General features: G+C 54.7%; 13 protein-coding genes across 13 annotated transcripts; 3 read left to right on the forward strand and 10 right to left on the reverse strand.

Moving 5' to 3' along the window:
- Positions 1-328: 328 nt before the first annotated feature.
- Positions 329-1,275, reverse strand: HD553DRAFT_319602 (uncharacterized protein; the record flags this gene model as incomplete). The annotated part of the gene is made up of 1 exon (XM_046181042.1): positions 329-1,275. A coding segment is annotated over one exon (621 nt), but the record flags the coding sequence as incomplete, so codon positions are not given.
- HD553DRAFT_319604 (histidine phosphatase superfamily) lies at positions 1,216-2,705 on the reverse strand. Its single transcript, XM_046181043.1, has 5 exons — positions 2,539-2,705; positions 2,390-2,443; positions 2,299-2,306; positions 1,929-2,221; positions 1,216-1,847 (listed from the first exon to the last, which is right to left on the reverse strand). The coding sequence occupies exons 1-5, from the start codon at positions 2,576-2,578 to the stop codon at positions 1,361-1,363; spliced, it is 882 nt and encodes a 293-aa protein (XP_046032758.1). The 5' UTR covers positions 2,579-2,705; the 3' UTR covers positions 1,216-1,360.
- Positions 2,706-2,800: 95 nt separating this feature from the next.
- Positions 2,801-4,780, reverse strand: HD553DRAFT_319608 (60s ribosomal protein l17). Its single transcript, XM_046181044.1, has 6 exons — positions 4,579-4,780; positions 4,403-4,463; positions 3,894-3,965; positions 3,682-3,810; positions 3,479-3,606; positions 2,801-3,389 (listed from the first exon to the last, which is right to left on the reverse strand). Exons 2-6 carry the CDS (start codon positions 4,449-4,451, stop codon positions 3,210-3,212), a joined length of 558 nt encoding a protein of 185 aa, XP_046032759.1. The 5' UTR covers positions 4,452-4,463; positions 4,579-4,780; the 3' UTR covers positions 2,801-3,209.
- A 632-nt stretch (positions 4,781-5,412) lies between these two features.
- Positions 5,413-6,938, reverse strand: HD553DRAFT_278162 (Pkinase-domain-containing protein; the record flags this gene model as incomplete). Its single annotated transcript, XM_046178032.1, has 6 exons — positions 5,413-5,484; positions 5,565-5,987; positions 6,060-6,184; positions 6,255-6,376; positions 6,445-6,599; positions 6,681-6,938. 6 exons carry the CDS (start codon positions 6,936-6,938, stop codon positions 5,413-5,415), a joined length of 1,155 nt encoding a protein of 384 aa, XP_046032760.1.
- Positions 6,939-7,585: 647 nt separating this feature from the next.
- Positions 7,586-9,377, reverse strand: HD553DRAFT_319618 (uncharacterized protein). The gene is made up of 8 exons (XM_046181045.1): positions 9,247-9,377; positions 8,945-9,171; positions 8,858-8,878; positions 8,683-8,787; positions 8,579-8,616; positions 8,450-8,510; positions 8,361-8,377; positions 7,586-8,302 (listed from the first exon to the last, which is right to left on the reverse strand). The coding sequence occupies exons 1-8, from the start codon at positions 9,252-9,254 to the stop codon at positions 7,631-7,633; spliced, it is 1,149 nt and encodes a 382-aa protein (XP_046032761.1). The 5' UTR covers positions 9,255-9,377; the 3' UTR covers positions 7,586-7,630.
- A 497-nt stretch (positions 9,378-9,874) lies between these two features.
- HD553DRAFT_346116 (uncharacterized protein) lies at positions 9,875-10,377 on the forward strand (the record flags this gene model as incomplete). The annotated part of the gene is made up of 4 exons (XM_046183168.1): positions 9,875-9,955; positions 10,039-10,091; positions 10,227-10,279; positions 10,352-10,377. The coding sequence occupies 4 exons, from the start codon at positions 9,875-9,877 to the stop codon at positions 10,375-10,377; spliced, it is 213 nt and encodes a 70-aa protein (XP_046032762.1).
- A 330-nt stretch (positions 10,378-10,707) lies between these two features.
- On the forward strand, positions 10,708-12,416 carry HD553DRAFT_319626 (NAD-binding protein). Its single transcript, XM_046181046.1, has 8 exons — positions 10,708-11,065; positions 11,134-11,586; positions 11,650-11,761; positions 11,838-11,854; positions 11,917-11,997; positions 12,060-12,082; positions 12,149-12,195; positions 12,259-12,416. Exons 1-8 carry the CDS (start codon positions 10,751-10,753, stop codon positions 12,288-12,290), a joined length of 1,080 nt encoding a protein of 359 aa, XP_046032763.1. The 5' UTR covers positions 10,708-10,750; the 3' UTR covers positions 12,291-12,416.
- A 702-nt stretch (positions 12,417-13,118) lies between these two features.
- On the reverse strand, positions 13,119-14,874 carry HD553DRAFT_319629 (uncharacterized protein). The gene is made up of 4 exons (XM_046181047.1): positions 14,545-14,874; positions 14,207-14,419; positions 13,469-14,128; positions 13,119-13,389 (listed from the first exon to the last, which is right to left on the reverse strand). Exons 1-4 carry the CDS (start codon positions 14,752-14,754, stop codon positions 13,255-13,257), a joined length of 1,218 nt encoding a protein of 405 aa, XP_046032764.1. The 5' UTR covers positions 14,755-14,874; the 3' UTR covers positions 13,119-13,254.
- Positions 14,875-15,139: 265 nt separating this feature from the next.
- HD553DRAFT_319631 (uncharacterized protein) lies at positions 15,140-16,874 on the reverse strand. The gene is made up of 8 exons (XM_046181048.1): positions 16,838-16,874; positions 16,705-16,752; positions 16,312-16,629; positions 15,930-16,234; positions 15,814-15,858; positions 15,614-15,740; positions 15,408-15,519; positions 15,140-15,311 (listed from the first exon to the last, which is right to left on the reverse strand). Exons 2-8 carry the CDS (start codon positions 16,734-16,736, stop codon positions 15,153-15,155), a joined length of 1,098 nt encoding a protein of 365 aa, XP_046032765.1. The 5' UTR covers positions 16,737-16,752; positions 16,838-16,874; the 3' UTR covers positions 15,140-15,152.
- A 1,376-nt stretch (positions 16,875-18,250) lies between these two features.
- HD553DRAFT_278139 (uncharacterized protein) lies at positions 18,251-22,045 on the forward strand (the record flags this gene model as incomplete). The annotated part of the gene is made up of 9 exons (XM_046178030.1): positions 18,251-18,359; positions 18,499-18,646; positions 18,728-18,924; positions 19,234-19,691; positions 19,773-21,009; positions 21,090-21,104; positions 21,167-21,286; positions 21,344-21,731; positions 21,793-22,045. The coding sequence occupies 9 exons, from the start codon at positions 18,251-18,253 to the stop codon at positions 22,043-22,045; spliced, it is 2,925 nt and encodes a 974-aa protein (XP_046032766.1).
- A 189-nt stretch (positions 22,046-22,234) lies between these two features.
- On the reverse strand, positions 22,235-22,957 carry HD553DRAFT_145008 (uncharacterized protein). Its single transcript, XM_046176695.1, has one exon. It carries the CDS (start codon positions 22,847-22,849, stop codon positions 22,424-22,426), a length of 426 nt encoding a protein of 141 aa, XP_046032767.1. The 5' UTR covers positions 22,850-22,957; the 3' UTR covers positions 22,235-22,423.
- A 1-nt stretch (position 22,958) lies between these two features.
- HD553DRAFT_346121 (uncharacterized protein) lies at positions 22,959-24,788 on the reverse strand (the record flags this gene model as incomplete). Its single annotated transcript, XM_046183169.1, has 1 exon — positions 22,959-24,788. One exon carries the CDS (start codon positions 24,786-24,788, stop codon positions 22,959-22,961), a length of 1,830 nt encoding a protein of 609 aa, XP_046032768.1.
- A 1,648-nt stretch (positions 24,789-26,436) lies between these two features.
- On the reverse strand, positions 26,437-26,758 carry HD553DRAFT_278202 (uncharacterized protein; the record flags this gene model as incomplete). Its single annotated transcript, XM_046178037.1, has 2 exons — positions 26,437-26,581; positions 26,655-26,758. Coding segments are annotated over 2 exons (249 nt in total), but the record flags the coding sequence as incomplete, so codon positions are not given.
- Between the last annotated feature and the right edge of the window lie 706 nt (positions 26,759-27,464).

A 27,464-nucleotide genomic window follows, 5' to 3' on the forward strand; every position in this document is an offset into this window, starting at 1 on the left:
TCAAGTTCCGATATCACATTCAATACACGCCTATCTGACTTGTTACAACATCTTCAAGACGTGTTGCGGAGAGGTCACAACTCAAGGACGTCGCTAAGTATCTACGCTTCATCGTTTTACCTTAGACCGAATCTGGTACCTCACACCGAGTGATCACCTTCCTTATCCATACATCTCTGGATTCGTATCCCGCACCCGAACCCGCTTCATCTAAGCGAACTTGCGACATTCTCCCGACTACCTGCGATCGACCTTAAGCACCCTACGCCTTACGACTTAGGACCTATCGCCCATTAGCGACTTCCGCCGTAACACTTGCGGAGCCCTGATCAGCTTCCCCCCAACCCATTCCCCCCCGTGGGCAATTCTATCAGCCCTCGAGACGTCTGTCATCGCTTGCCATGGCAGCGCGGTTGTCTGGCCAGGCCAAAGCCAACATAACATTATCGATCAGCTCTTCCTCCCCAGGCCTCCCATTGAGGATCTGCCGACTCTCTACAATCAGTACAAGGCGGGAATGTCCTTCGAGGACCTCGGAGAACTCCACAACGTGAACGCGTGGTATCTCAAGGAGCTAATCTCAGGAAGTCCCCCGACGGTCCGATCGCTCCGGAACAAGCCAAACACTCGGCAAGACTTCCTGTCCCTTCTACATCTGAAACTCGCCGATCACGCAGACGTTCGGATTCGGTTCCCTCGCATCGCCAGCATTCAGCAGCAGAGCTCTGCAAATGCAAAAGATGAAGCGAGCCAGTATACGTATGCCATGCGTACCCGAAGCAAAAACGAATGTTGGACCTTGAAAGATCATATGGTAGAAAGAAACGATCCATTTGAACGGGCCGACAATATCGAAAGGATCGGGACTGCGACTCGAGATGATTACGGCGACTCCGACGATCAGGACAGCATGGCCATGGCGATTGAAATCCCAGTGGCGGAATACCGACAGAGGGTAGTGCAAGCTTACATGCAAGCCCTCGTACAAGAGCTCGAAGCGATGTGATTCTGCAAATACTTCCTCCAACCACTTCTTTACGATATACACAACACCGGGACCGCCGTTACGACCACTACATGTCCAAACCCAATCTGTAAATCCCGCGCGACCCACAATAATGTCCAACTTGTACGATCTGAGGCGCCGATCCTCACGCAATTGATCCATCCTTTCCGCATGAAGACATACATCATGTCGCGTTTGACCCATTGAGAGCATGTCGATAAAGCATCTCTCGTCTGTAAAGCATGTCGATAAAGCATCTCTCGTCTGTATATATACATGCGACCTCGTCCGCTGCTAGCGCTGTGATCAATCAGTTTGCATCGTTTCTTCTCGCCCAACTGCGCGCCCCACCGCTCACGTCGACGACGTCCCCCCACCCCCGAAAAACTCTCTGATCCCCTTTTGCGAGGCGTCGTACGCGGCCGAGCCGACTCCGCCTCCCTGTCGCTTGAGACCGTCAAGATGGGTCGACACGTTGGTGCACAAGATCTTGACCCGCAGGTAAGGCTTCTTCTCGGTCCTCCTGAGCGCGGGCGCTCCGGGCTCGGTAGACGACGGGTTCGTCTCGGGTCCGCTCGATGGACTGGCGATGGCAGCCACCTTGCTCGTCTCTTCCGGCTCGTCCTCGTCCTCGTACCCGACCTCGATCCGAGTCCATCCCGTGTTCGTCATCCCGCCTCCCTTCCAGTGTACAGGTTCTTCGTGTGGTGCTCGTCGAGCCAAAAAAGCGCCCAGCAGCTCGGCGTTGAAGATGCCATGGGCGACGACAAAGACGCGAGGCGCCTCGTCTCGGCCCTTGCCCCGAGCCTGGCGCATGATGGGTTCGATAAAGGAAGCGATACTGCGACCCGATCGATGGCGTGCATCCGTCAGCCTGGATGTTTTCCCGCCAGAAATCAACGTAGCCCTTTACAAGACTCACGCCTCGTCAGCCCTATCTCTGACATCGCTCAACGACTCTCCGTTCGGAAACTTGAACGTCCTCCCCGGTTGTCGGTAGTAACCCTTGCCACCCTCGGTCCCCGTCCAAGGTTGTCTCTCGGCCTTGCCAAAGTGTTGTTCCTGAAGCAGAGGCGAGAGAGTCAAGGGTGGTTTCGGATCCGTCTTTTGCTGTCGGTGGACCTGTTGAGCGGTCCACGTCGCTCGCAAGAGGTTCGAAGCAAAGATGGCGTCGATGTGGTAGTCCTCCATGGATTTCCCAAGTGCTTTCGCTTGCTGCGAGATGGTCGGAAGATATGGACAGAGTCAACTGGGTTGTTGCATGACCCTGGACCTGCAAGTCTGTAACTCACGTTCATCCCTGTCGTGTCGCCCCGAGAGTCGATCCGCCGCCGTCAGTCTCGCCTTCCTCGTATGACCAACCATAATCCCGCATTGACTGACCATGGCTTGACAAGGGAGCATCGGACGAGCCTGCCCAGAGAGCCTTGAGGTTGTCTTTTGATGGAGAGACTCGTCAGCCGACATCGACCGCTTGCGACGCATCGAGAGGTCACCGATCTGCCAATAGCCGGCCGTGATCGGAAACTTACCGGTCGATTCTCCGTGACGAACGATGGTGAGGATGATCATGGTGGACTGTATAACTTTGATACGGGGATGTTCGAAAGGAGTGTGGCAGGCTCGACAAGTACGATAGATGGTTACGGGGTTGATAGATGTACATGCACCCGGTGGTGGGAAGGGAAGGGGAGGCCGAGGGCAGGGAAGAGCATCCGCGATGATGACGCGTCCCAAGTGTTTGATCGACAACACAGCTCGATCTTGTTATCTCTCGCATCTCGCAATTGAACGCGACTGCGACTGAACCATCAATCAGTCAATCTATCTATCGGTCTGACCAGCAAGCGCAATGCCGTCCCCCGACGGACTTCTGCAACTGTCTGCTACGGTTTCGCTGCTGTTTTACATCCGGCCTCTGCAACAAAGCACCTCTGAAACGATTTGGATACGTCTCACACACCCGACAACAGCTCGGCCAGAGACCAACGTTCCGTCGTCGAACAAAAGACCGTTGGAATCCACGGATTGCAATACCCGACCCAGCGCCCGATGTCAAGCGCCTTGTGTCACCAAACACGCGCAGAGGAACCGCCAATGATCCATAGTATCCGGATTACATTGTCATTCGAGAGAGAACAAGAGGTCTCTTCCCTCAACCCCCCAATTCTCCCCGCCGTCTAACCCGCAACGTCCCTCCCGTCTAGGCCTCGATCTGAGCAGTCTTGCCCTTGCCCTTCTTGTCGGTCATGACAACGTCGTCCATGTCCTTGGCCCTGGGAACCTCGGCACCGGGAGTGGCGAGGATGACCTCGACGTGGCAGGGGTGTCCCTGGTAAGGGTTGATTCGACCGTGGGCCCTGTAAGTCCTTCGTCGGGTTTTCTACAAGGGACACGGCAATGCAAAATGCGAATCAGTCAGACATTGCTCGATGACGGCAAGTATGCTAGATTCCCACGCCCGCTACTCACAGGAGCCTGCTGCACAACAATGTTCTTGATGACCAACTCGTCCTTCTCCAAGTCCTTGGCCTCGGCGTTCGACTCGGCGTTCTTCAACAAGTTGAGGATGAATCGAACCGACTTCTCGGGCCATCGTCCTGTCGAGGGCGAAGCGTTTGTACGTCAGCTTACCAACCCATGACCACAATATCCTCGCCCGACCCTGGACTCACCCTTGGTGGTACCGAACTGCTTGGCCTGGGTGGCACGTCCGATTCCTCCAGCGAATCGTCGGAAAGGAATGACCTGCTTGTGGTCCTTGACATCGGACAAGTAGGTGTAGGCCTTCTGGAGGTTCATACCTGCGATACAGCCAGCAACCGGGAGGCTTTCAGAGGCAGATCCCCGCGGCTTTCGTCTCTCCCCTCGTCGATCGCATGCTTACCGTTCAAGGCAGCGGCGACCTCTCGCATGTTCTTGAAGTGGGTCGAGAGGTATTCACCCCTGGACTTTGAGACTGTGTGTCGGTCAAGTGTTGTGTAGTGATGGCAAGAGGTGTCCCCGTTCACACGAGTTTTGTTCGTGTCGATTCGAATTTCGAACGCAGAGCGAGTCATGGTTGAAGGCAATGTCGATAGCGATGGAGAGATGTGGGGCAGCGGTGCAGGCGTGCCGATTGATTATCGATTTCCGATTGATCCAAGCCACACGACATCCCCGTCCATCCCGTATGCCAGGCAGGATAATCCCATCCATATTTCGTCCACCATTTCCACCACCACCGTGAATTTCGCATCCACCGCCAAGATAATTCCATCAATTTCCGTTCATTCCAGCAGATAGAGTCCCGTCCCCCCCGAAAATCATATAACCGAGCCATAATAAACAAATTTCAACTGTATCAGCTCTTATCCCTCTCTCGGCTCACTCTGCATCCCATCTTGAACGACATACACTGGTCGGGGTTGCCGGCGGCGACGTGAGCAGAGGCGTATCGAACCATCTTTCCAAATTCCTGTAATTCGTTCGAGAGACAGAGAGTGGCAATTTGACGAGCAGAGTTTAGCGACCGATTCGAGCTTGACCCGAGTTGAAAAGGATATGCTAGATGATCCGGCGAGGAAACGCACCCTGTCCCTATTTTATTTTTTGGTGGAGAAGAGTTTGCTGCTGGGAGGAGGACCGAGAAGAGACGGGCGGGCGAGCGAACAATGTCTTTTGCTTGATCAGATTCAGAGGTCGACGTCGAGATCGTCTGGCTCCTGCCACTGCATCGCCTGGCTCTGCCGCCCTGCTCGGTCGCCCGCTACTCGCTCACCCACCCGGTCGAGGTTCCTCCCCCTCGAAGCCCCAAAGGGTTGGCTGCCCCCCACCTCAGGTCGACTCAGAGTCCAAGCTCACCTCGGAAGCCCACCCACACACGATGGTCTGTCTTGCGCGCGCAACAGCGGGCGGGGATCACGTAGAAGCGCGACAGGGGGACGACCTGCGCTAGATACATGCCGTCACCCGTTACGCCTCCTCTTTCCGTAAGTTGAAGGGTAAACGCCGATACTGCCCGACGACCCCTGTACCTCTTGACCTCAATCTCGCGTCCCGCAAACCCGTACTATCCCTGAGACACGCCAAGAGTTGCAACTCGAAACGCTCGCACCCAACGTCGAATATGGTAAAATCAGCTGTCATACTAAATTCATAAACAATACTAGTGCGTGCAGAGAATATGACATGATACATTCCGTCGTCGTGCAATCCCTTCAGTAAGGCAATGATGGAGGGGGATCGATACCGCGCGATCGCTTGTAAAGGTGGGGAAAGGAAAAGGTCGTTCATTCGTCATCGTTCCACCTGATCGTCAGGCGGGTCACGTTCAAAAGGATGAGGTGGGGTATACGTTTCCAACGGAGAGAAGACTAGGTCGTAAAGGGTGGCAAAAGTTCGGTGGAAAGAATGGGTCGAGATCCCTAGTCGACCGAGATGGCCCATCTCTCGAGATCGTCCTTGGTAACCCGACTGTCCACTATCCAAGGGTAAAGCTAGCAACGCATACAGGATACCCTCCTCAGCTTCTGTCCCTCACGATGCTGATGCACACCAGTCGCGACGCAGCACTCACCAATAGCTCCTTTGGAGACTTGCGTTCGCCCGGCTCCTTGCGGAGACAATCCTCCACAAATTGTTCCGCCTCGACGGGATATTTGCCCGCGGGTACCAATCGGGGTGCGGGTTCATTGACGATATGCTGCAACAAGTCCAGGATGCTCATGTTCATCCCTCCACCTCCAGCTTGCTGGTGCTGCCGAGGAGGTTTCGGTGGCCTGTCCTGTTTCGGTTTCTTGTCTTCCACCACCCTCCCTTGCCCGTCGTCTCGTCCCGTGATCGTCCGCCTCATCTCTTCCAGGTCAGAGTCGTTGTCGCTGTCGTCCTGGTCGTCGTCGTTCATAAAGGGGAATCGTCCCAAAGCCAGCTCGATCAGGGAAATGCCTAAAGACCAGATGTCGCTCTTGACCGAATAGTTGCCGCCTTGAATTCGTTCCGGCTACGAGTTCGAGCATAACAAATTGATCAGCTCTCCGTGTCTTGCCCTACTACGCTCCAACCCCGGACTCACGCTCATGTACGTGCTCGTACCCACAAACGTGTTGGCGACGGAGTTGATCAGCTCGCCGGACACGCCGAAATCGCAAATCTTGATATCTCCCTTTGAGTTGACCAAGATGTTCGACGGCTTGATATCTATAGCGCAGGTCTTGTCAGCTGGTGAACAGTATGATGGCTGACATCGGTATTGCCGAGTCAGACTGACCTCGATGCATGATCCGGTGCTCATCATACAAATACGTGAGACCCCTCAGGACGGCCTCGGAGATCTTGCCTACAATGTCGATAGGGACCGCGCCATGCTTCTTGTAGATACCGTCGAGCGATCTATCGAGCGCGAGACGATCTATCAGCATCAGATCGGGGCGCCACGGCGTGGGCTTCATCCGACTCACCTTCGATCCATGTATTCCATACAGATCCCCACGTGCACGTCGCAAAGGAAAGCGCCGTAAAACGAGACGATCCACTCGGACGAACAGTGATGCATGATCTGGAGCTCTCGCAGGATCTGCTTCCGTACCGCCGGTTTGGCATCTATCAGTACGAGCTGTAGAGGTCGCCATAGCGTGAAAGACAATCCAGGTTAGCGTATGTTCAGACCTCGAAGTGGTGTCGGGGAGTATCTCACCTTCTTGGCCATGTACAGGCCGGTCTCTTTGTGCAAGACCTTGTTTACGGTTCCTCCGTTTCCGGCGCCTAGGTCGCCGACGACCTTGAGATCCTCGTCCCTGAGCTCGGGGAACCCATGACCCGAATCCGACCCGTTGCTCCCATTCTTTTCCGACTTTTTCCTCGTCTTCTTGACGGTCGACTTGGACGATCCGTTGGTGCTTCCGTTCGCATCGAGCTTGCTACCTGAGCGTGAGGAGGAGGACGAGATTTCCATGCTCGCGAGCTCTCGCTCCATCTCGGCTCGGCTCGACATGGAATGCGAGGATCCTGGGCTGGACAGGTCACCATCCCTCGCTCTCGAACTTCCAGGAGCATCCGGAGCATTCCGTGTCGACGTGATGCCCAGCCCGGCTGGCTTCCTCTTCGACACCTTGGACACTTTGGGTAGCATCAGCGTGTGTCCCGAGGACGGCCCATTGTCCTGCTGCCGCGACCCGTCCTCGTCTGCTGCCAGCACGGCGGCCGGAGCTCTTGGTGTGGGCTGCGTGACATATGCGTTCAGATCATAGTCTTGATCCGAGCCATCGTCTGCGTTCGAAGGTGGTGGTGCAAGGGATTCGGCAGTCAACGAGAGTCCCTTTGTGTTTTTAGGTCGTTTCGATTTGATGGGCGGAATGAAACCGTCCGACATGGTCGAGGTCGGAGGTCAGGTCGTTAGAGCGTCGTAAATACTACGTCGAGGTTGATAACAGTGAGCGATACTATGCCGCTGGAGTTTGTAGTGGCCAGGTCGGTTGCTGTGCTGTCTCTCAGCTCTCTGTACGTCGTACAGGGTAATTGATGAGCTCTTGTGATCGTTGTCAACACGACGACGACGCTCAACCCCGAGCTCCGGGGACGGTGGCGCTAAGCGGATCCAAATCTCACGCATGCCGATACCCATGCCCGTGGTCTATTGAGTACAAACTACAAGTCGATCCCACCAATCTTTCCCAACCCTCCCGACACGGCCACGCCCATGGCCAACCCCAGCACGATCAGACATAGACCCATCACCATCTCGTCCTTGCCCAAGCCCGATTTCACCGACCTCATCCTCTCCCTCCGAAGCAGCTTCATGACCGTCTTGCCATCGTACGTCCCGCTCTCGTCGATGACGACCCCTTCGAGCAACGCCTTGTCACTGGTGACATTCCCTATTCTCCGTGCCCAGACAGCAGAGACCTTTTCCTTGCTCTCATCGACCTTTTTCTCGCCCTCGTTTCCGACCTTTTCGACCGTGCCGCCCGGCTTCACAAGGAGCTCGACCTCGTCCCCGCCGATATTCACAGTCTGCACCTTGGCGCCGCCCGTGACGTCGTTCGCCGGGGCGAGGACCTGTAGACCCGGGAGTCGATCACGGCTGCGGGCATTCTTGTAGTTCCAATAGGCTCTGAAACCCATGTCTTCTTTTCTCAGACCGTCCGTCGAGCGCGCAGCGATGAGCCTGGAGAATGCCGCTTCTTCGTCACCCTCCTCGACGTCCGTTGGAGTGGAAGTGATAAACTCCAGGTCGGCCTTGACGCGCTTCTTGGCCCAGTCGTTTAGTACAGGACGCTCTTTGACGTAATTGAAGAATGGTATCGAGAAGCCGCATGACTGAGAGTATGGAATCAGCTCGAAGATCTCCATTTGAATCAAAATGCATGTGACTCACGGTGCCAACCTTTTGGACTGAGATTGTTTGGGAATCAAGCATCGTCCAATTCAGATCGACTCCACGATGCAAGGCACGATCAGGCTCACCTTCCAACTCGATGATCGCTCGGCAACCCGGGACGATCCTCGGATCACCCGTAGGAAGCAACTAGAAGACAGCCGAAGGAGGACCTGTTCAGACACGCCGGGACTGCTAGATTAACACTTCAAGCTCACCTTTTCAAACTCGGGCGTCGCCCGCTCGAAAACCTTGCCTATCCGGTTCTCGATCATCAGCATTACTCGAACCTCTTCTCACGCAGCCGATCCATGAGACCCACCCTTGCCGTACAACCGCACGATTCTGGGTCCACCTTCAAAGGCGATGAACATGATCGTCAATTTCCCGTTCCCTGGTTGACGCAAGTGAGCGATCGTCTCCACGCCTGAACAGTCAGAGGGAAGATGGTCAGCTTCGTGAGCCTACACAAGACCGATTGGATTCAGAACGCTTACCGCTGCCCGTCAGGTCTTGGTCTGTATGACGAAACACAAGTCAGCGCCGATATCCTTCAAAAATCGCAATCAAATGCCGCGACTCACATCGGACACACCGATCGTTGACGACCTCGAACCCCTGCATATCCTTCGGACTGACGTTTGCGTACCCCCATTCTTCATTCTTCTTCCATCCATCCTCTTTCCCGTCGGTCGAGGTCGGATTTCCCGATAGAGCGGAAGGAGCCGAGGGCAAAGCCGAGGTGGCTACGAAAAAGAGGTATTGTTTGACCATCCATTCCATCAGGTTGGGTGGGATGTGATCATAAGTCCTAAGTATCGCGACAAGCAGATTCAGAACGTAGAACTGGTATTCTCGGTTGACAATTGGATAGTGCGACACTTACACCGCCATCTTTGTGACCTAGTGTTGCGAGTTCGGGGTGAATTGCTATTTTGGCGGCACGATCCCGGGCGAGATGCGAGAGATCCAAGTCCTTGTTCAGCGAGCGAGCTCTATCGGTGAAAGTCCCTAGAGTGACTCACCTGTAAGGTTGTTTTTCCCCACTCAGGACGGGCACACACAGGTGCTACGGTTGCATCGAATCTCCAAGATGCAAGATGTAGTGAACAGCGAACGTTGTGACTCGCATTGTCCTGAACACCATCAGGGTTTCTTTCGAACGCCCCCGCCCTTCGGTCTTCGGCCAAATCCGCCGCGGTGCCAGGGGGAAGATGAAGAGGCATCCGCGGTGTGACATGTTCTTTGATCTTTGATCTTTGATCTCCGACCCGGTTATCTCTGCGCTAGAGCGTTACACCTTTCCCTCCCCCTCGGTCGATCCCTACGTCATAGATCCATCACGTGGAATGATGGAATGCTGACCCGAGAATAGCTGAGATGGTCGATGGAAGGATCATATATATCATCACGCTACAGGATATCGCCACATTCCCCCTCTCGATAACGTCTTCCCACTCCATCCCTATTCGAATCAAATCACCCACACATACACGTACTTTCCAGACCACACAATGTCTACCCCTCAAGTCTCCCCCACCACCGGCATGGGCCAGAACACTGGTGCCGCCGGCAACCAAGACTTTTTGGACAAGGTGAGCGTCATGCGCCGTCGTCCTGGCCTTTCCAAGTCTCTCGAGGCTGATCCTTCGTCAATGACTTGTTGTTCTTCTTGTAGGGTGTCGATGCTGGTCTCAAGCGAGCCGGACACGGTCAGAACGCTAGCACCACGTGAGTTTCGTTTGAGCTTCATCTCATGGGGTTCAAAGAGCAAGAAAGGCTCACCCTTCGATCCTTCTTCACCTGTCCGTTTCGTCCCTATTTCGCCGCTCTACCTGCTCTTTCCTTTCTCTCCGAGGACCGTAGCGAGAAAATCTCGGACGGTATCCGAAGTGGATTCAAGAAGATGACCGGCAAGGGTGAGCTGTCGAGGGTCGTCCGACCCTGTCCTCTTTATTACAAATCGGCTGACACGTCCGATACGCTCTCAGACGTTCCCATTAAGGACAAGCAGTAGATTGGCGTTCCCAGCTTCCTGCTTTTCGTGTTCAGCACGAGATATCATGTCTAATTGTCTAAAGGAAGAAGAGTAAAACTCTGAATGTAGCCAGACCGATTTTCGTGTATCCCTCGTTTCGAAATGAAAATACCTCGATACCCTTCGAATAGCGAATAGCCTTGAGGTCGGCGTTTCCGACACAAAGGTGTCTCGGAAGCAAAAGTAGCAGTTGGACGGAATCAGATGATCTCATCCCGTCGCATCGTCGGTGTTGAACATGATGGCACAACAGCTTCTTCATCAATTCATCACCTCCCGGACTGGCGGTTCGGGAAGATAATGAAATAATAGTAATAGAGTCAACCCATCGACCCCGATAACCTTCCTCGCAATGCTCCCTAGCAAGCCTCGCACCATCTTGCGATCGGTGGCTCGTCACGTTTCGAGCCCATCTATCCACGCCCGTCCCCGACCGGCGTTACCTCCTATCCCTATCGCCCTCTCTCCCGTCTTCTCTCGACCCAACGTCGAGGCTCTGCATGCGTTCCAGTGTAATAGGCTCTTCTCGAGCTCTTCCAGGGCGTCCTCCGCTACGGTTGACAAGGTGCTGGGAGTCGCCGCGGCTTTAAAGGCTCAAGAGGACGATGCGTTCCAGGTCAAGCCCGAGATCTTTGACGAGTTTAGTTTGAAAGGACGGGTCGGTGTGGTGAGTCTTGCGAAACGTCCGATTGACGATCGGCTTCAATCTGATCTCGCTGATCGTATGGTTCGCAGGTCTCTGGAGGAAACGGCGGGCTGGGTCTCGAGATGGCCGTCGCGCTGTGTGAAGCCGGCGCCAAGATCCACGCGCTCGACCTCCCTGCCCAACCTTCTTCTGATTTCCATGCCTGCATGGCCTACGTCGACAAGCTCAAGAACGGCTCCTCTCTCACCTACCATCCGACCGATGTGACCGATCAGTCCCGGATCTCTTCACTCGTCATTGATCAGATCGCCCGAGAAGAGGGGAGACTCGACCTCTGCGTGGCCGCAGCCGGGATCCTCGGACCGGCAGAGGGAGAGAGTTGTTTAAAGTACAGCAAGAAGGATTGGGAGCGAGTCATGAAGGTCAACTTGGACGGGGTGTTCTATACCTGTCAAGCTGCGGCCAGGGGGATGGTCGAGACCGGTTGCAAGGCGGGGAGCATCGTCATGATTGCCAGTATGAGCGGAAGCATTACCAACAAGGTAGGCACGGGCCCGCCTCAGGATCGTTAATGCATAGGCTGATACGGCTCGCCAAGCATGCAGGATCAACCTTGGGTCGCGTATAACACGTCCAAATCGGGCGTGCTGCAGATGGCACGAAGTATGGCGTGTGAGCTGGGCAAGGAGAACATTCGCGTCAACACCATCTCTCCGGGTGAGTAGGCGACCTCCCCTTGGATGTCGCGTGAACTGTCATTGAAGTCATTGAAGCGAACTATCCCGCGTTTCAGGCCATATCTATACCAAGGTGGGTATCGTGACGTGCGTTGATGAGAGTACAGGACCTTACCGGGTTCCGCCACTTTGAAGATGACGGCGGCTTTACTGGACGTACATCCTGAAACTGGCGATCTGTGGTCCAACTCGAACCCCTTGGGTAGGCTGGGTCAAGTAAGTCGCATGCGCCATAAATGTAATGGCGCCTGAATTGACGACTATCGGATTGCGCTTAGGTCCATGAGCTACGGGGAGTTGTGTAAGCCTGAGGTCGGGCTTAAGGAGTTATCCGAAGGTGGCTGATCCACCCGATTTCTCGCTGCAGCACCTGGCTAGCTTCTGACGCCTCTTCTTTCTGTACGGGTAGCGACAGTACGTGTTTCGTGTCTCGCGACCACCGAGCGCTTCAAGCTGATCATGTCCTGCTCCATGCAGTTCTCGTTTCTGGTGGTCACCACTCCTGGTGATCGCTCCCGGCCAGCGAGCATTCTCACATCAGAAGGATATCGGATGAACCGTTGTAACCTGATGAAAGGCAAGAGTTGTAAAAGGAAGCTTGTATTCTGTCTCAAGGCGATTTATGATGTATGGTGACTTGGTCAATCTAGGCGAGAGTGCATCAGGAGCGAGGGCAAACATCGATCCTTGACTTAGCAGGTCGGTTTCTCAGCAAATCACCAACGAATCTTTCGAATGCTTATGGCTCACATAAAGGCGCATTGCGGAGCCGACTTATATCGTCGACTGCTCGTGGCTTAGCGATGACTTGTCCCCGATCCACTCGGTCCACGCTCAACACCGTAGGTGGTATCCAGTCCCGCCTTCGATCTTAAAGATCCACGAGATCTTTCCTGGATGTGCCGGCCTCAAACTTGCGATTGTTTTTCTCTTCCCTCCAACTCCTGGATACAAAGATCCCGCTATCAAGAAGATCAGGTTTCATTCCCACGATTCCTGCGATTTACACACGCAACCGACGAGTACGCCTCGACAAGACTCAAAAAGCCTATCGGCGTCTCGGGCATGCGCCAACCTGCTGTCCTACTTTCACATCGTCTCCAATCGCATGAGATCACAATCCGCACGGGCGACTCCCTTCCCACATCTCAGCATTTCGACCCCTACAAACCACATCACTGGCCCACTGGGCCAATCCCCTTACAGCTTGACCAATCTGAGGCGTATAGAGCTAGCTGAACGGAGCCTTTTTTCGAACTCGAAACTTGAAGCCGGAACGGAAAAAAATCCTGACACCAGGCGCACGATCTGACGAAGGGTCACGGTCACAGCCTACGTAGCTCGAATTCATGCAAATACTATTACTGTGACATGCAACACGCTGTCCCTCTTTTTGCTCGGACTTGTTCTGTTTCGGTTCATTACGTGTGATACAAATAAGGGTCCCTTTGCGTTTCATTATTCCTCCCGCATCTACTTGGTGGCCTCCTTCTTGGTCTCGTTGGCGAGCTTCTCGGCCTCGCCCACTCGCTTCTTCAGCACCTCCTCGATATCCTTGTAAGTCTTCTCCAAGAGGTCCTTGGCATCGTCACCCTTGTGGTCGGCGACCTACGGTGCAAGAAAAGGTTCAAATGAGGTCAGCGAACAGTCCGGCCGTGTCGAACGAAGCAGAGACGCCGATGCTCACCTCCTTCAATTTCGAGAGGTGGGGTCCGATAGCGCCCAACCCAGGCAACATGCTCAAGTACTTGTCCAATCCACCTCCGGTAGCCTGGTTGGCCTTGCTCTTGGCCTGGTCGGCGGCGTTCTTGACGAACGACTCGATGTCCCCGGCATCTCCACCCTTGATCTTTTCCCAAAGCTGAGCCATGTCGCCCGACTTCAGGGCGTCGGCGTTCTTCTCTACGAGCTCCTTGATCTGGGGAGTCTTGTCGAGGTAAGGCTTGGCGGTCTCGAGTCCCTTGTTCCAGGCGGCGTCGCCAAACTTGGCCAAGTCCTTCTGCTTGGACTCGACGAGCTGCTTGATCTTGCTCACAGTGTCAAACGACACGCCTCCCTTGACAATCTCGGTGACCTGCTTGTAGACGTCGTCGACCTGCTTCTTGGCCTCGGGACCGTACTGCTCTCCCATCTGCTTGAGCTGGGTGAACGAGCCACCGACCTGCTCCTTGAGCTTGGGGTGGTTGTCGAGAATCTGGTCGGCGGCGTCACCGGCGAGGTCGGTGATCTTGCTGAGCGAGGATTGGAGGATCTCCCACGATCGAGAGGCGGCGTCGAGCGAGAAGCCCTTCTCCTCGGCGACCTTTTTGAGTTGAGAGTAAGAGTCCGAGACGATAGCGTTTACTTCCTGCGGTGCACGACATCGAGATTGCGGTCAGCTTCATATAGCCGCTGATCATACGAGGTGGTCGAGTCTCAAACTCACCTCGCCGTGCTTCTCCCTGATAGCGTCAATGTCCTTGAAAGCAGTGTCCACGTATCCTCGTCCACCGGGGACAAAAGCGGCATAGTGGTAAGCCTGGCTCCTGAGGGCCTCGAGAGCCTGGTTGGGCTCGGGGGTGGCCTGCTTGAGCTTGTCGGTGGCGCTGTTGAAGTAGGACTTGGTGGTGGTGTAGGTCTCGACGGCCTTGTCGATACCCTGCGAGAGTCAAGTAGGTTCGATATAGCATAGCATAGTTCAGAGAGGGGGTCAGGAAATAGAGGTGTAGCAATGTAAAATCAGCGACCAGCCAAAACCATCGCCGCCAACAAGTCCAAACTCACCGTGTACTTGTAGGCACCGTATCCGATCAAGACGGCGGCACCGGCACCGGCAGCAGCACCAGCGACGGCGGGGTGCATGTTGGCCTGAGCGTTGGGTCCGGCATTGGACGAGTTGAATCGGTATCCGGTACCTCGTGTTCGGAGGTTTGAACGGACGGCGGGGGCGGCACGGAGCCTGAGGGCTTGGGTCGAGGTTCGAGCGAAAGACATGGTTGTTGTGAAGGGGATTGTGGGTTCAGTGGGACGATGAAAGAAAGTTGTATGAGAGAGAGGGAGAGAGTTTTACCAAAGTTGCGCACGAGGGAACGAACGTACGTCGTCGTCGGTTTTCGTTATAAGTAGGACCAACGCCAACGGGGTGGAGGGAGGGGAACGAGAAATGTGACGACATCCACACGCATCCACCCACACTACCGGAAGCGAGGGAGGGTAACTGGGGATGATGACGACGTGGCAGAGAGGCGAGAGCATTACGTCATTTCCCACGACAACAGGGCCTGAAGCGCGGCTCTGCCATGCGCGCGTTTCAAACGGATCCATCAGCAGGCGTACATCAGGGCAATCCCGTTGTGCACACTACCACTACAACAACGTCCCTCTGTTTACCGTCATCTGAAATCCTTCTCGTCCTCCGGCACAACTTCAATCGTGGTGACCGGTATGTCACTCCGCTCAAAGTCTCTAAAGTTGAAGAACCCCCCGTAAAAGGGTCGCCGAGCGCCGAACTCGTGGCGCTTGTGATTCTCCTCGGTCAGGTCTTCGGCGAGCTGTGAGATGCGGCACAAGGTTGAGGAAGGGATCACGTCATCGTAATCAGCTGGTAACGTGTAGGTGAGGCGGGTCCTGGAGGCTACGATACTTACGATAAGATGGGTACACCCGATGATTCCCGTAAAGTAGATGATCCCCTTGCAAACGTAGTACAACCAGAGCGTGTCAGGGAACAGCGCTTGGGAAAAGGTAGCAAAACACAGGCTACAGATAAAGTGCGGTACGAAAAAAAATCAATCCTGGTTTTGCTTGGTCTCTTTTGCCAGCTCTTGTTACAGGCGAGAAGCTCCGTACGCACTGCAAGAGCATCCACCCGATCGATACGCTACTCATCCTAGGGCCGATCAACGAGATTCCCCATCCAATGTTGCCATACTCTTTCTGGTTGGTGATCGAGACCAGTGTCACGGATAGGGAGAACATGACTGGCGGAGTGGGACCATGGTATCAGTCCCCGGAGGCTCTCCAAAAAGACGTGGAACAGGCAAGACAGCTTACTAAGAAACGCTTGATTCAATCCAAAGAGCGCCGAGTTTGTGGTTGCTATCAAGATGGATCATTGGGTCAGCCGTCTATTTCAATTCAAAGCACTCCCTCGCATGACCTGGACCCACCTGACGACCTATCGCTCGCATCCAAGTACATCCTGATTGGCACGTTGCTCTGATCATAATACGCGCACCCCGTCGGCATGCCCTTTCCAAACGTGTCCAAGCCGTCCCAGGTCTCCTTGATCCCCGCGTACTGAGCGATGTAGGCCATACGCTGTTTCCACTGGACGTCCTTGAGAAAGAGCGAGACGTGAAGGAGGATCATGGACAGACCGGCGATTTGGGAGCACCACCGGCGGAGATCGATGGTCCGGTAGATCGAAGCCGAACGGTTCTGGCGGAAATTTACCGGGTTCCCTCGAATCAGTCTAGAAGGGCGGGCGCCCAAGTCCGGAACAAAGTCAGCTGCGACGATAGTTTCTACAGAACGGATCCGCCTGCTTACGTCTTGTTGACTCCCTTGACGTGGGCATTCTCCTCGTCCCTCCACACCGCCGAATCCCTCAACCACCTGCTCAGCCTAAACATCTTGCTTCTCGGTCCCAACGCCGTCCTCCCTCCGACCTCGAACGGATCGAGCGCATCCTGCTCTTCCTTGGTGGCGAGAGCGTGCCATCGGTCTTCGAACCGGATCATTGCGGAACTACGGTATCCGCTCCATCCCGGGCCGTGGTCGATCAGACGACCGGTGATGGCGTAGATGATGTTGTAGATGCTGATGCAGAGAAAGCCAAAGCAGGCGTAGGTGACAAAGAGGGTGACTCTATCAGGTATGAATAATGGAGTAACATCAGTTAGATCGAGTGAGAGATGAAGAACAGAGGCTGGGGATACTTGCCCTTTGGAACTGAACGCAAACGAACGGGACATGGTCGCCGTGAACAAGCTTCATGATGCCATACTGCCATGAGCTGCCTTGATTTCTCACGGATGGGAGGAAGAGACCCGTCATCGGGGACATGGGAACTCACTAGAAACAGGTCCAAGCAGCACCACCTTTACTCTCCTGGGGACCGAGGATGCCGAACCGAATATTGGTCGCCTCGTCGATTATCAAGAGGATGGATAGGAAGACTAGCAACTCGAGCGCAATTCGGGCAAGCCAACCAGATTTGGAGCAGGGTTGCAGACGAGAACAAGGATGAAGTCAAGTCATCCACAGCCGGACGGGCAGCCGTCTTAAACTCACTGATTCCCGTCTCGTGGAACCCAAAGTACAAGAACGGTTCCGCTCCATGTCCCTGATTGGGGATCGAAGTGTTCGGAAAGTAGGAACACAGCTCATTAATCGACCATGAAGAGGCCGCGGGGGTGTCTGCTTCGGGGTCTCCGGTACCCCACCTGCGGATCAGGTCAGTTTACAAACCAAATTGACAGGTGAGAGTTGTTTTCAAGGTTTACGTCAGATGATAGCGAATGCAGCAGAGAGGATCGCAAGACTGACCAGTAAATCTCCAGAAAGTTTTTCATCTATGGGCTCGCGAACGTTCTCGTACTCAGTACCACGTTAAAAAGAGGAAGTCAAGAGCAGTGAATTTACTGACCTCGGGAGTGTTGAGATCGTGTACCTAAACCGAAACAACCGACACGGAATGATATCATGTGAGACAACCAAGCCCGATTGAAACGAAATCAAATCAGGACCCACCAAGATGCCGATGTGTACGGCGATGTAAAAGAAACCCTGGACGACCGACCAGATCTGCGAGCGAAAGACCCATTTACGGAGGAACCTCTTGGTACGGCTCCGACGGGCCCTTCTAGGTCTGCTTTCGTCGCGTTCCGCCTTGGATCTTCGACCGCAACAGCCCATTGCGATTATTTAACGTTACGCGAGGTCGAAGCACAAGAAACGCCTGCTCATCCAGATAAAGTAGAGACGAGGTCGATATGCACAACATCGACTCGATGACAGGTTCTCGAGCCATGCCATTCCCCCTTTGAGAACTGATGAAACGTTTGGCGTCATGGTGTTTCATGCTGGAAATACACAAGGGAGCCAGGGGTTTACGAGAGAGAGAGGACGCGCGCGCGCGGATGCAAAAAGTGATTGTTCTGCTCCTCTCCCCCCCTAGTCGGACTCGTTCGGACCGGCTCGAGAGGTTCGACCTAGCTACAGTCTCTCTCTTTCAAACGACGACACGAGGGCCATGAGGTCGACCACCACACCTCTTCCCGTCACCATCCACGACAACGACTCATCGAAGCCACAACAAGTGGTGCTCTGGCTCAGAGTTCGGTCGACTGGAGCGGGAACTGCCGAAACACCGGTCTCCTTCTCTTAGGAACTCGCCAAAGCCGGGGAAGAACCTCTCGGTGACTAGGTCAAGAACGCGTTCACGACTTGCGTATCGTTGCGACGTGGGCTGCCTTGTTTCGATACCATGTCGGGCAAGGGAAAGGCGAAAGAGACGGTACTCGATGAAGATGCCAAGTCTCCTCGAGATTTCGCGACGGATGGGAAAGGTGGCAGTGGGATCAACAGGGTCAACCGTGAGTCTCGATCGTTGATACGGTCCGCATACGCCGAACAATAGCCTAGCACTCGGGTCAGAGCACCATCGCCGAGGGCCTCCTCAGCAAGTCGATCGTACGGTGGTATTGACGCATGACCTTTCTATGATGTTCACAGGAGCCTGCAATCACTGTCGTCGGATGAAGATGAGGTGTGTTGGCGCGGACGACCCCCCTTGCAAGCGTTGCCGGGTGACAGGCGAAGACTGTGTCATGGAGAAACCACGAAAGGGGACTAGTAGCCTGGATGCTCCGGCTGGTGACGAGTGAGTCTTGCCATCCATCTCGTGTATCGGCTTTCCAATTTGTCGACCACTGAATCGAGTGGACCCGCGCCTCGACCGTAGTCGTATAAAACACCTGGAATCCCAGGTCAACTCGATCCAGAGCACCCTTTCCGACTTGGTCACCGCTATCCGGTCATCGAGCATGGTCACACCCTCTCAGCAACAACAGCTAGGCAATAGCGTCAGCCCTCAAGGGTTCTACCCTAGCCCAGCTTCGTCCCATCAACGGGATGGTCCAGGCAAACCGATCTCTTCCGGTAGCAACCAGAATCACAACCACAACCATGGATTGAGTGTCACAGGGACGGGCGGTATGGGTGTGTACGATGAACCGGTGATCGTACCCAACCTGGACGGATTTGGGCCTTCCAGCTCGACGCATCCGAGCCATACCGCTCCTGCAAGCAATGTCAACAACATCGTCGTCCCTCGACCAGATTCGCTAATGAGGTTGAACAACTATGGAAGTTCGGCCACCACGTCAGACTACCGGACAAGCTTTGGTACATCGAATGCGAGGGGTTCGATGAGGCTCGACTCCTTTTCCGGTGTTGGTGGTCAGAGAGACACCTTGGATCCCAGATCGACCCCTAACCCAAACCTCAACCCATCCACGCAGATGTGGGACGAGAGCGGTTTCGCCATCCCCACTCGACCGGTGACCGGTGTGAGTTTCGGAGAGTATACGAATACTACAGGCTGGGATTATCCGTTTGAAGCTTCCGGTATGGGGTCTTTACTCCCCGGAGATGCTCTCAGAGACGCCCAACAAGATCAACAACATCCAGGACAGAGCACGAGCTTGACCCCTGGCAGGTCGAGGCGAAAGACCGAATTCAAGACATCAAACTCGACTTCGGTCAACGCTTCGCCTATGAACTCGGACGGTGAGGAAGAAGATGGTCTGGCCACCAGCATGATTACGGCTCCGTTGGCGAACATGAGCAGTATGGCTGGGTTGGCTGAGGCGGCCGTGGAGAGGGCGAGGGCGGAGAGGATGGTCAGCAAGGTCGGGAATGAGAGTGTGGCAGGAGCGTCTGCTGATAACGAAAACGGACGAGAGGGGGAGAACAAGGCCGGAGCTTCGCGGGGAAGGGGCGGGAAGAGGGGAGTAGAAGGAGATGATGGGGCAAGTGCAACGATCAAGACAGTAGAGGGCAAAACGGATGACGGACGACAGACAAAAAAACGCAAGACGGACAAGTCGACGGATGACGCTGTTTTCGTCGTCCCCAAAGACCCCATACAACGAGCCGCCGCAGCGCTCAATCCTCCCGGAATCATTGTCGAGTCCCACCGATCGGGCAAGGGGAAAAAGACGAGAAAACACGTGCACGCGTTTCCCGATGTTGTCTCGCTCGGCATCGTCCAAGAGGAAGAGGCGAGACAGCTGTTCGACCTGTATTTCAGCGGGAGCAACGCCTTTTTGCCGATCTACGATCCTTCTTACGATACTTGGGATTCTTTAAGGCTACGGTCGCCATTTAGTCTTTCCGCAATCATTGCCGTGGGTGCAAGAGTTCGGGATGGAGGTGGACCCATCAGCGAGGTCCAGCGGGCGTCGACGGAGCACGCACGGAAGATAGGCTTAGGTACGATGTGGACCCCGGTAGCCAGGATCGAGGCGGTCCAGGCTACGCTCGTCTTGGCGGGATTCAGTCAGAACGGATGGTTACCCTCGGGTCATGCCGTGCGTCTCGGTCTGGATATGGAGATCAACCATTCTTTTATGAAACTCCTGCGTGGTAAAATGGGGGCGGGAAAGTCGGCTGCCCAGTTGGAAGAAGAACGAGACCTAGTCATCCAGGCGAGATGCTGGTTCACGCTCTACATGATCGAACATCAGATGTCGTACGGGACCGGTCGACCGGCGATCCTGAGAGAAGACGCTTCCATCGCCGAGTGCCGGCGTTTCCTCGACCATCCTCTCTCAATCGCGACAGACGTCCGGCTGATCAGCACAGTCGAGATGATCGCTCTGAGGGCACCTTTGCACATTGTGCTGACCACATCGCCAGAAGAGCCCGTCAGCCAAGAGACTGTCGTCCGCTTACAACAAGCTAATGGAGCGTTCGACCGCTGGCTCACCTACTGGGAGCGGGTCATGATCGAACGCTACGGAAAAGCGCAAAACGACTTTTTCATGGAGAGCCTTTTGGCGCAACGAAGTTATGCCTCGCTGTTCATCAACTCGCAATTACTCAGGGGGATCAAAGATGCGGCCGATGTCAAAAAGATGCCCCCGGACAAGAGGGATCTTGCGATCAAGGCCATGCGCAACGCCCAGTCTTGTCTCGAGATTGCGATTCGCGGCGAGAATTATCGGGCTGGCTTGAAATACGGTGTGTCTTTAGGATAACTGCGCCAGGCGGCCCTTTCGGTGCTAATCTAAACCTCGATCGACTTTTTTTCCCGGTTTTAGCGGTTCACTATACGCGTAAGTCGGGTATCGTAAACAACTTGCGATCTCTTGGTTGACACCATTTCTTACCATTGCAGACGTTTCGGCCGCGTTCGCCGCATCCTTCCTTATTCGTATCGCCCGCCTATTTCCTCACGAGCTCAACCTTCGCAAGACAGCCAAAGATGTCGAGGAGTTGGCGTCGGTCCTCGAACAGGGTGAGCTGAAATCGCTCGACCTGCTCATATCTCGGCTAAATCGATGTCGCTTCACAGTTCCCGCCGGTCGCTATGCTCGTTCCCTGCGCCTCTTGTTGCGTCGAGCCAGGAAAAGCAAATATCTACCTCCACCCTCAATGCCCGGATCACCCAACAAAACGCACGCTCAACTGCCTCAGAACCGTACACCCATCGGTACCCAGAGCCCTTGGGCGGGTCTCGCGCATCCAGACATGCCTACACCTGCTCTGCATACGATGGGTCATTCTACCGGCATGGCCCCAATGCTCACCCAAACGTCACCATTGATGAGCATGACGAATATTTCTGGAAAGAACGAGTCGCCCAGCTCGAATCCAGAAAGCTATGAATTTGATGCCACTTTCATGCAGGATCTGGTCAATCGAGCCGGTCTCTCCTTTGGTAACGATCAAAACCTGCCTCTGTAAGTATCGATAACGGACTACCGTCCTTGTACTTGGCTAACATGCTGGTTGATTCGGCAGCTTTTTGAATGGAGAATCGCTTGGAGAGACGACGGAGAACAACAACGCGATGATGGGACTCGAGGGTTTCTTCCTCCCACCAGGTAAGCGTGCTGCCTTTGAATATTCCGATTTCTTGGTTGCTAAAGTCATGTTCGCCCCCGCAGACGTCGACTTGCGCTTCCTCGATCTGAACGCCTTTGGCGCGTCTAATGCGAGCCAGCTAGGCGAATTTCAACCAGATCAAGACATGCCACCAGATACATGGTGGTGAGCTGGCGAACGGCCACGCTTGTCTATACCACACCTGAACCAAAGGCAACTCGAGCCATGCAGCCGCTGCGGCGAGACGCCATACGAGACTCCTTTGTTGCGAGACGGACAAAGTCCGTTACCCCTGCAGGGGCTTGCCTGTGCTTCACACGAAGCGAAAATCATGTTTATAAACAAGTCTCTGCTAGTTCACGATTTGTAGCGAAAAGCGGGGCACAGATTACAAGAGAGCTCTCATAACTATCCCTCTCCGATACCCTCTTGTTTTCCGCACATCCCCTTCCGATACCCTTTACCCCTGACAATGAAATTCCTTGCTATCAAATGCCGACGCAAGACTACTGGGTCAGTGAACCAAACATCGCATCTGCTACGACTCTTAGCTGAATCTCGCAATGCCGCAGGTTCGAGCCCGCGGAATTGACGAGGCATCTCGAACAAACTCTGAAAGCCCTGCACGAGCTGGAAGACTCCGACGACGACTTTGCCATCTGCCTTGATCGAGCGTTGGTCGTGACCGTGCCCTTCCTCGAGGTATTACGTCAGCCACGGGATCGCAAGGCTTACACGACCCTGGCCGAGATGGAAGCCGTGCAGGAGGGTCTCGTTCGGATCGAACGCCTGAGATGGTCCAGCCTGTACAATTTGGATAACGCTCAACGAGCCACCGCGATCTCCCTTCGCCAAATTGCCAACGCCTTTTTAGCGCTACGAGATGATCTCGAAACAGGGCGTCATCGTTCAACGTGGCGACTTGCATGACGCTGGCTACGATGGACATCATGATCGTCATGCGTGCTGTCATCGAGAGGTATATGTATGTACATCAGCGACACGTCGAGTTCTGGCGGAAGCGCAACCACATCACGTTACAAGAATAAAACAAGATCAAGTCTTTCGTAAAACAAACAGGCTCATTCCAACTTCTTGTCCTTGACCTTGGACCTCAACACGAGTCCTTGTCGTCCTTCAATCCAGACGCGACGAAGGAAGATCAAGACGACCCAGATGAACTGGATCTCTAGCCAGGTAGACTGGTAGAACCGTTTGATGCGTTGGAAAATGCGGCCCAAGAAACTGCCGGTAGGGTTCGGGCTGTCCGGTGTCGTCGTTTCTGTAGTCGTGTCCCTAATTCCGTCGACTTCCTGTCCAGACGTGAACGAGTATACACGCTGATCCTTCTCCAGCAAGCTATACCTTCCCGACCTCGTTGTCCTCCAATGATCCTGCCCACCCGCAGCTTCGGCTCTGGCCTCGGCTTCATGCAAGACGGCCTCGATCTCTTGTTCCTCCAATGTCTCATCCTCCTCCATATCCATTGCCCAATTCGCCAACTCGCTCGCCAGTGTCTTTCTTCCACCCGAGAACCGGGAGTTGATCTCGATCGTCGACCCTGGGGAACGATAAGGCGATCCGGGCGAGGCCCAGACTTGGAATGGCAGGTTTGGAGAACCTGCGGACGAAGGGAAAAGTCGACTGCGGTTGCGTACGCCTAGACGGCTAGTGGGAAACGAGTTGGGACTATAGAGGGATGTCTGAGGCGTCCCTTCTGGTTGAGACGGGGTGAGATAGGTACTGGACCGACGAGGGAGACCCGAGACATCTGAAGTGATGTTAGAGGGGATGTGGTCTGGTGACAAGGTTTGGGATGCAACGGGAGTAGAGGAGATCCGGGTTGCCGGAGCGGGTAACGATGCTGGCTCTTCTTCTTGCGGAAGATCGACTAGGGGGATATCGTTCACGGGGGGTGTCCCAGTGTTCCCGTGAATACCATGCATACCCGACTCTTCTTGATCGTCACTCAGTTCGAGTTCGCTAGCTAAGCTCCGACCGTGCGGTCGCATCGAACGTCGTCGGGGCAAGAGTGTCGTCCTAGAGTCATCTTCGGGGCTCGGGGAACGGTACGATCTCCTCCTGTTCGACCCTTCCGAAAGCTCTCGGAGCTTAATCGAGTCAGTGGAAGAGACCCCTTCCTTCCCGTACCGCTGTCCTCCCCCAAATCCCAACCCTACTCCCGATCCTCTTTGTCCTCCTTCCGAACCCTCGTCCCTCTTTTCCCTAATCCTAGCCCGTTTGCTCTCGGCGACCAACTTGGCATTCTGCCTCTCCATGTCCAACAAGGCCGCCTCGAGCGCATCAATCTTGGCGGCAGCTCGTCGGCCTTCGTTCCGAGCGACCATATTCTGAACTTTGACTTGCCGGGCCAGTTTGTCGATCTCGAGCTGGAGCTCGGCGTTGCGATCGTACAGCCAATCTATCTCGGTATCCGTACGATGATGATACGGGTTGATGGTGGGTGGATTCTGTTGAGGATTCTTCAAAGAGTTGGTGGGGGAACCGGCCAGTGGGTGGGAGAATGACTGGGGCGAGGAAGACATGGAGGAGATGCGGGCTCGAAAAGAACCGCCGTACAGCTGATGTTGTGCCCCAGGTGAAGCTTGGGTTCCCGTCAACCCTACTGTCCTTCGATGAACGTCCGGGCTAGTATTGTAGCGAATCAGGCTGGGCGACCTGACCAACGAAGGAGAGACCAGCGATGGTGATGGAACCCTATTCGGCACGGTCTGCTCTCTGTCATTCTTGAAGTTCATGTCGTCGATAGATTCTACCTTGATCGGGTGGTTTTCGTCGCACGTCGTCGAGGTGAAGGCTCGAGACTGGATCTTTTCCGTCGGTGCAGGGGGTTCGTTGTCGATAGATATCCGGCTGGGACATAGCACGCTCTTTGCTCTCAGTGCTGGCATGATGAAAGCGTTTTACGGTTTTGATCAGATCAGGCTGCTGCCCCCCCACACGGCGGAAACCGACCTTTTTGCAAACTCTCGTCCGAAATCACTTTTCTTCGCCGCTCAAAGCTGACCGATCGTGGTATCGTCTCTGCCTGCTTGGGCATATCGGTAGAGAATGAGAGGTTGGGTCGTGGCTTTAATTCGCTCGTCGTCAACGTTGCCGATGAGGAAGAGCGGCACGACATGTTGATGATGGGGAGGTCGCTAGATTCGACGGATAGTGGCCGCCTTTTGTCGACTATCCCTGAGCTGACATTGTAGCTAGTCCACACTCGGTCGTCCAGTTACACTCGAGATTGTCCTCGAGGTCGATTGTCGATGGCTACGAGATCATCGCCAACATCATCAACATCATCATCATCGATCATCATCAATTCGCATCAAAACGAGACGAAACGTCGACAAACAAAGCAACAACAACAACAACAAAGTGAGAGCGATTACGTGAATTTGTAAACACCAGATTAGAATATTCATATCAAACAGAATGACTCTCCCAGTCCGTGTCCACGACTCTCTCTCGAGAAAGGAAGACGAAAAAGGGGTCACACTACAGACACAAAAATACAGAGCTGACAAACAACAGGAAAAGTCGAGATCGGGAAAGAACAGGGGTGCAGACGAAAAGACGCGAAGATACTATCCAACCATCTCGCTCTCCCTCCCTTTCCCTCGTCCTCTCTTTCTTTCTCCATCTCCGGTAGTACGCCACTCCTCCTCCGCCGAGCGGTCCAGGAGACGGGCTACGACCACGTGTATGTGAGTGCGTTCGTCTTGAAGAAGAAGCACGTTTTTTGAAGCACAACAGGGAAAATAAGTGGGGTTTGTTGGTAGTCGAGGCGGGGTTGGGGGTGTCAATCGGACCGGGTCCTACATCCCGCCGGCCGTCTTATGCCATGACCGACATGAAACGGGGCTGGTGACTGCTCGCCAAATGGGACAGGTAGTACTGATGTCCCGAGTAGGAAGGGTAGATCGAACCGTCCTGCTGTTGCTGCTGTTGTTGTTGGCCAACAAAGGCGGACGATCCCGAGTTCGATTTGTTGTAAGACGACGCCGACGAGGTCGACGCGTTGCTGTTGTTGGCGGTGTTGGAGACACTACCGACGTGCCTCTCACGTCTGGCCTGACCACGGACGGAAGAGGACGGGTAGATGGACGAAGCCATCTGGGGCGGCGGGAGCGTAGAAGCGACCGGGGGGAGTGCGCTCCCTCGACGCTGTTGTTGATGCGGGGCCGAAGGGTACCCATACCCGGCGTTGTGCTGACCAGGGTAATGGGTCTCGGGGTAGTCATTGTTGACCCGCCCGTACGACTGGGAACCATAGTCGAGCGCGGAAGATCCGTACTCGGCCATGGCGTAAGAGCTCGAAGCGTTCGGGACAGAGCCGCGCAAGTGTCGGGCGTCGACGATCGAGCTAATGGGCGGCAAGACCATCGAGTCACTGTGGCTGTTGACCATGGGATGGGCGGTCTCGTAATTCATGACGGCAGAGACGTTCGAGCCACGACGGGAGACAATGTCGGTTTCAAACTTGGCGTTGCCGTGAGCGAGGGCCTGTCGCATGGCGTTGATCGCCGAGGCAACGGCGAGACCGTCAGTGACGAACGGGGTCAAGCCTTGATTGACAGTACAGAGCCATTCGTCCCATTCCATGACGCTGATCGAGAGGTCAAACTTGAGCGGACCCAGAGCATAGAGCTCGAGGCTGTTGATCTCGGCCAGAGGGAGGAGCGTGACATCAGACCTGGTAATGTAGGAAAGAGACCGCTGTTAGTTACCGTCAACGCGAAACAGCGAAAAGGTCAATCCCGACTCACCAAGACTTGTTGGTGAAAGTGTTGTCGTCCAGCCACTTGTTGCTACAAGCCAGACCCAAGGTAAGGATTCTCTGGACAGCTTCTTCTCCGCCGCATCCGTTCATATCCGAGACGGATCGGTGGAGCATCTGCCTGAGCATGATCCCGTCGGCGGCTCCGCCCGAGTGGATCGCCAACCTCTTGATGTACCAAAGAGACAGGACGACCGCGGTGGGGGAGAGTAGGGTCTGGCTGAGCGTTCGGTGAACAAACTCGACAAACGCCTGGGACGGCTTGGAGCGCAATCCAAACGGGTTGGAAGCAAACCTGCTCGAAGGCGAGCCGACGATAGGAGACGCGTAACCAGAAGCCGGGTCGTAGAGCTCTCGGTACGAGACGACGTCGGGAGAGCTGAAACCGCTCCAGTTTCGGCTGCGAGGACTATAGTGAGTAAAGTCCACGTCGTTTCCAAAGGTAGCACTATAGTCGGGACACAGAGAAGTAAGGACCGAGTTGACCGTGGTACGTGTTGCCTCGTTGACAACGTACTCTGCAGGCATCTGCTTGCCTCCAATAGGTTCGAAGGGAACCGTGCACAACTGCCAGACGGCTTCCGCCAACCAACCGCTCAGACCAACGCCCGAGGTGATGGCGACCTCTTCGGCCACAGGCTGAGGCTGTTCGACCTGCATGTTCTGTTGCTGGTAGGGGGCAGCTGCGTCCTGACCGTAAGCAGAGACTTCGTATGCGCCGGCTTTTCCTCCAACTTGGGCGCCGAGAGAGTACGCTTGTTGCTGATCCATGGAAACCTGTTCCTGGGTCTGTCGAGGC

This window comes from Filobasidium floriforme (assembly GCF_021052385.1).
Source record: "Filobasidium floriforme strain CBS 6241 chromosome Unknown HD553scaffold_28, whole genome shotgun sequence".
NCBI classification, from domain to species: Eukaryota; Fungi; Basidiomycota; class Tremellomycetes; order Filobasidiales; family Filobasidiaceae; genus Filobasidium; species Filobasidium floriforme.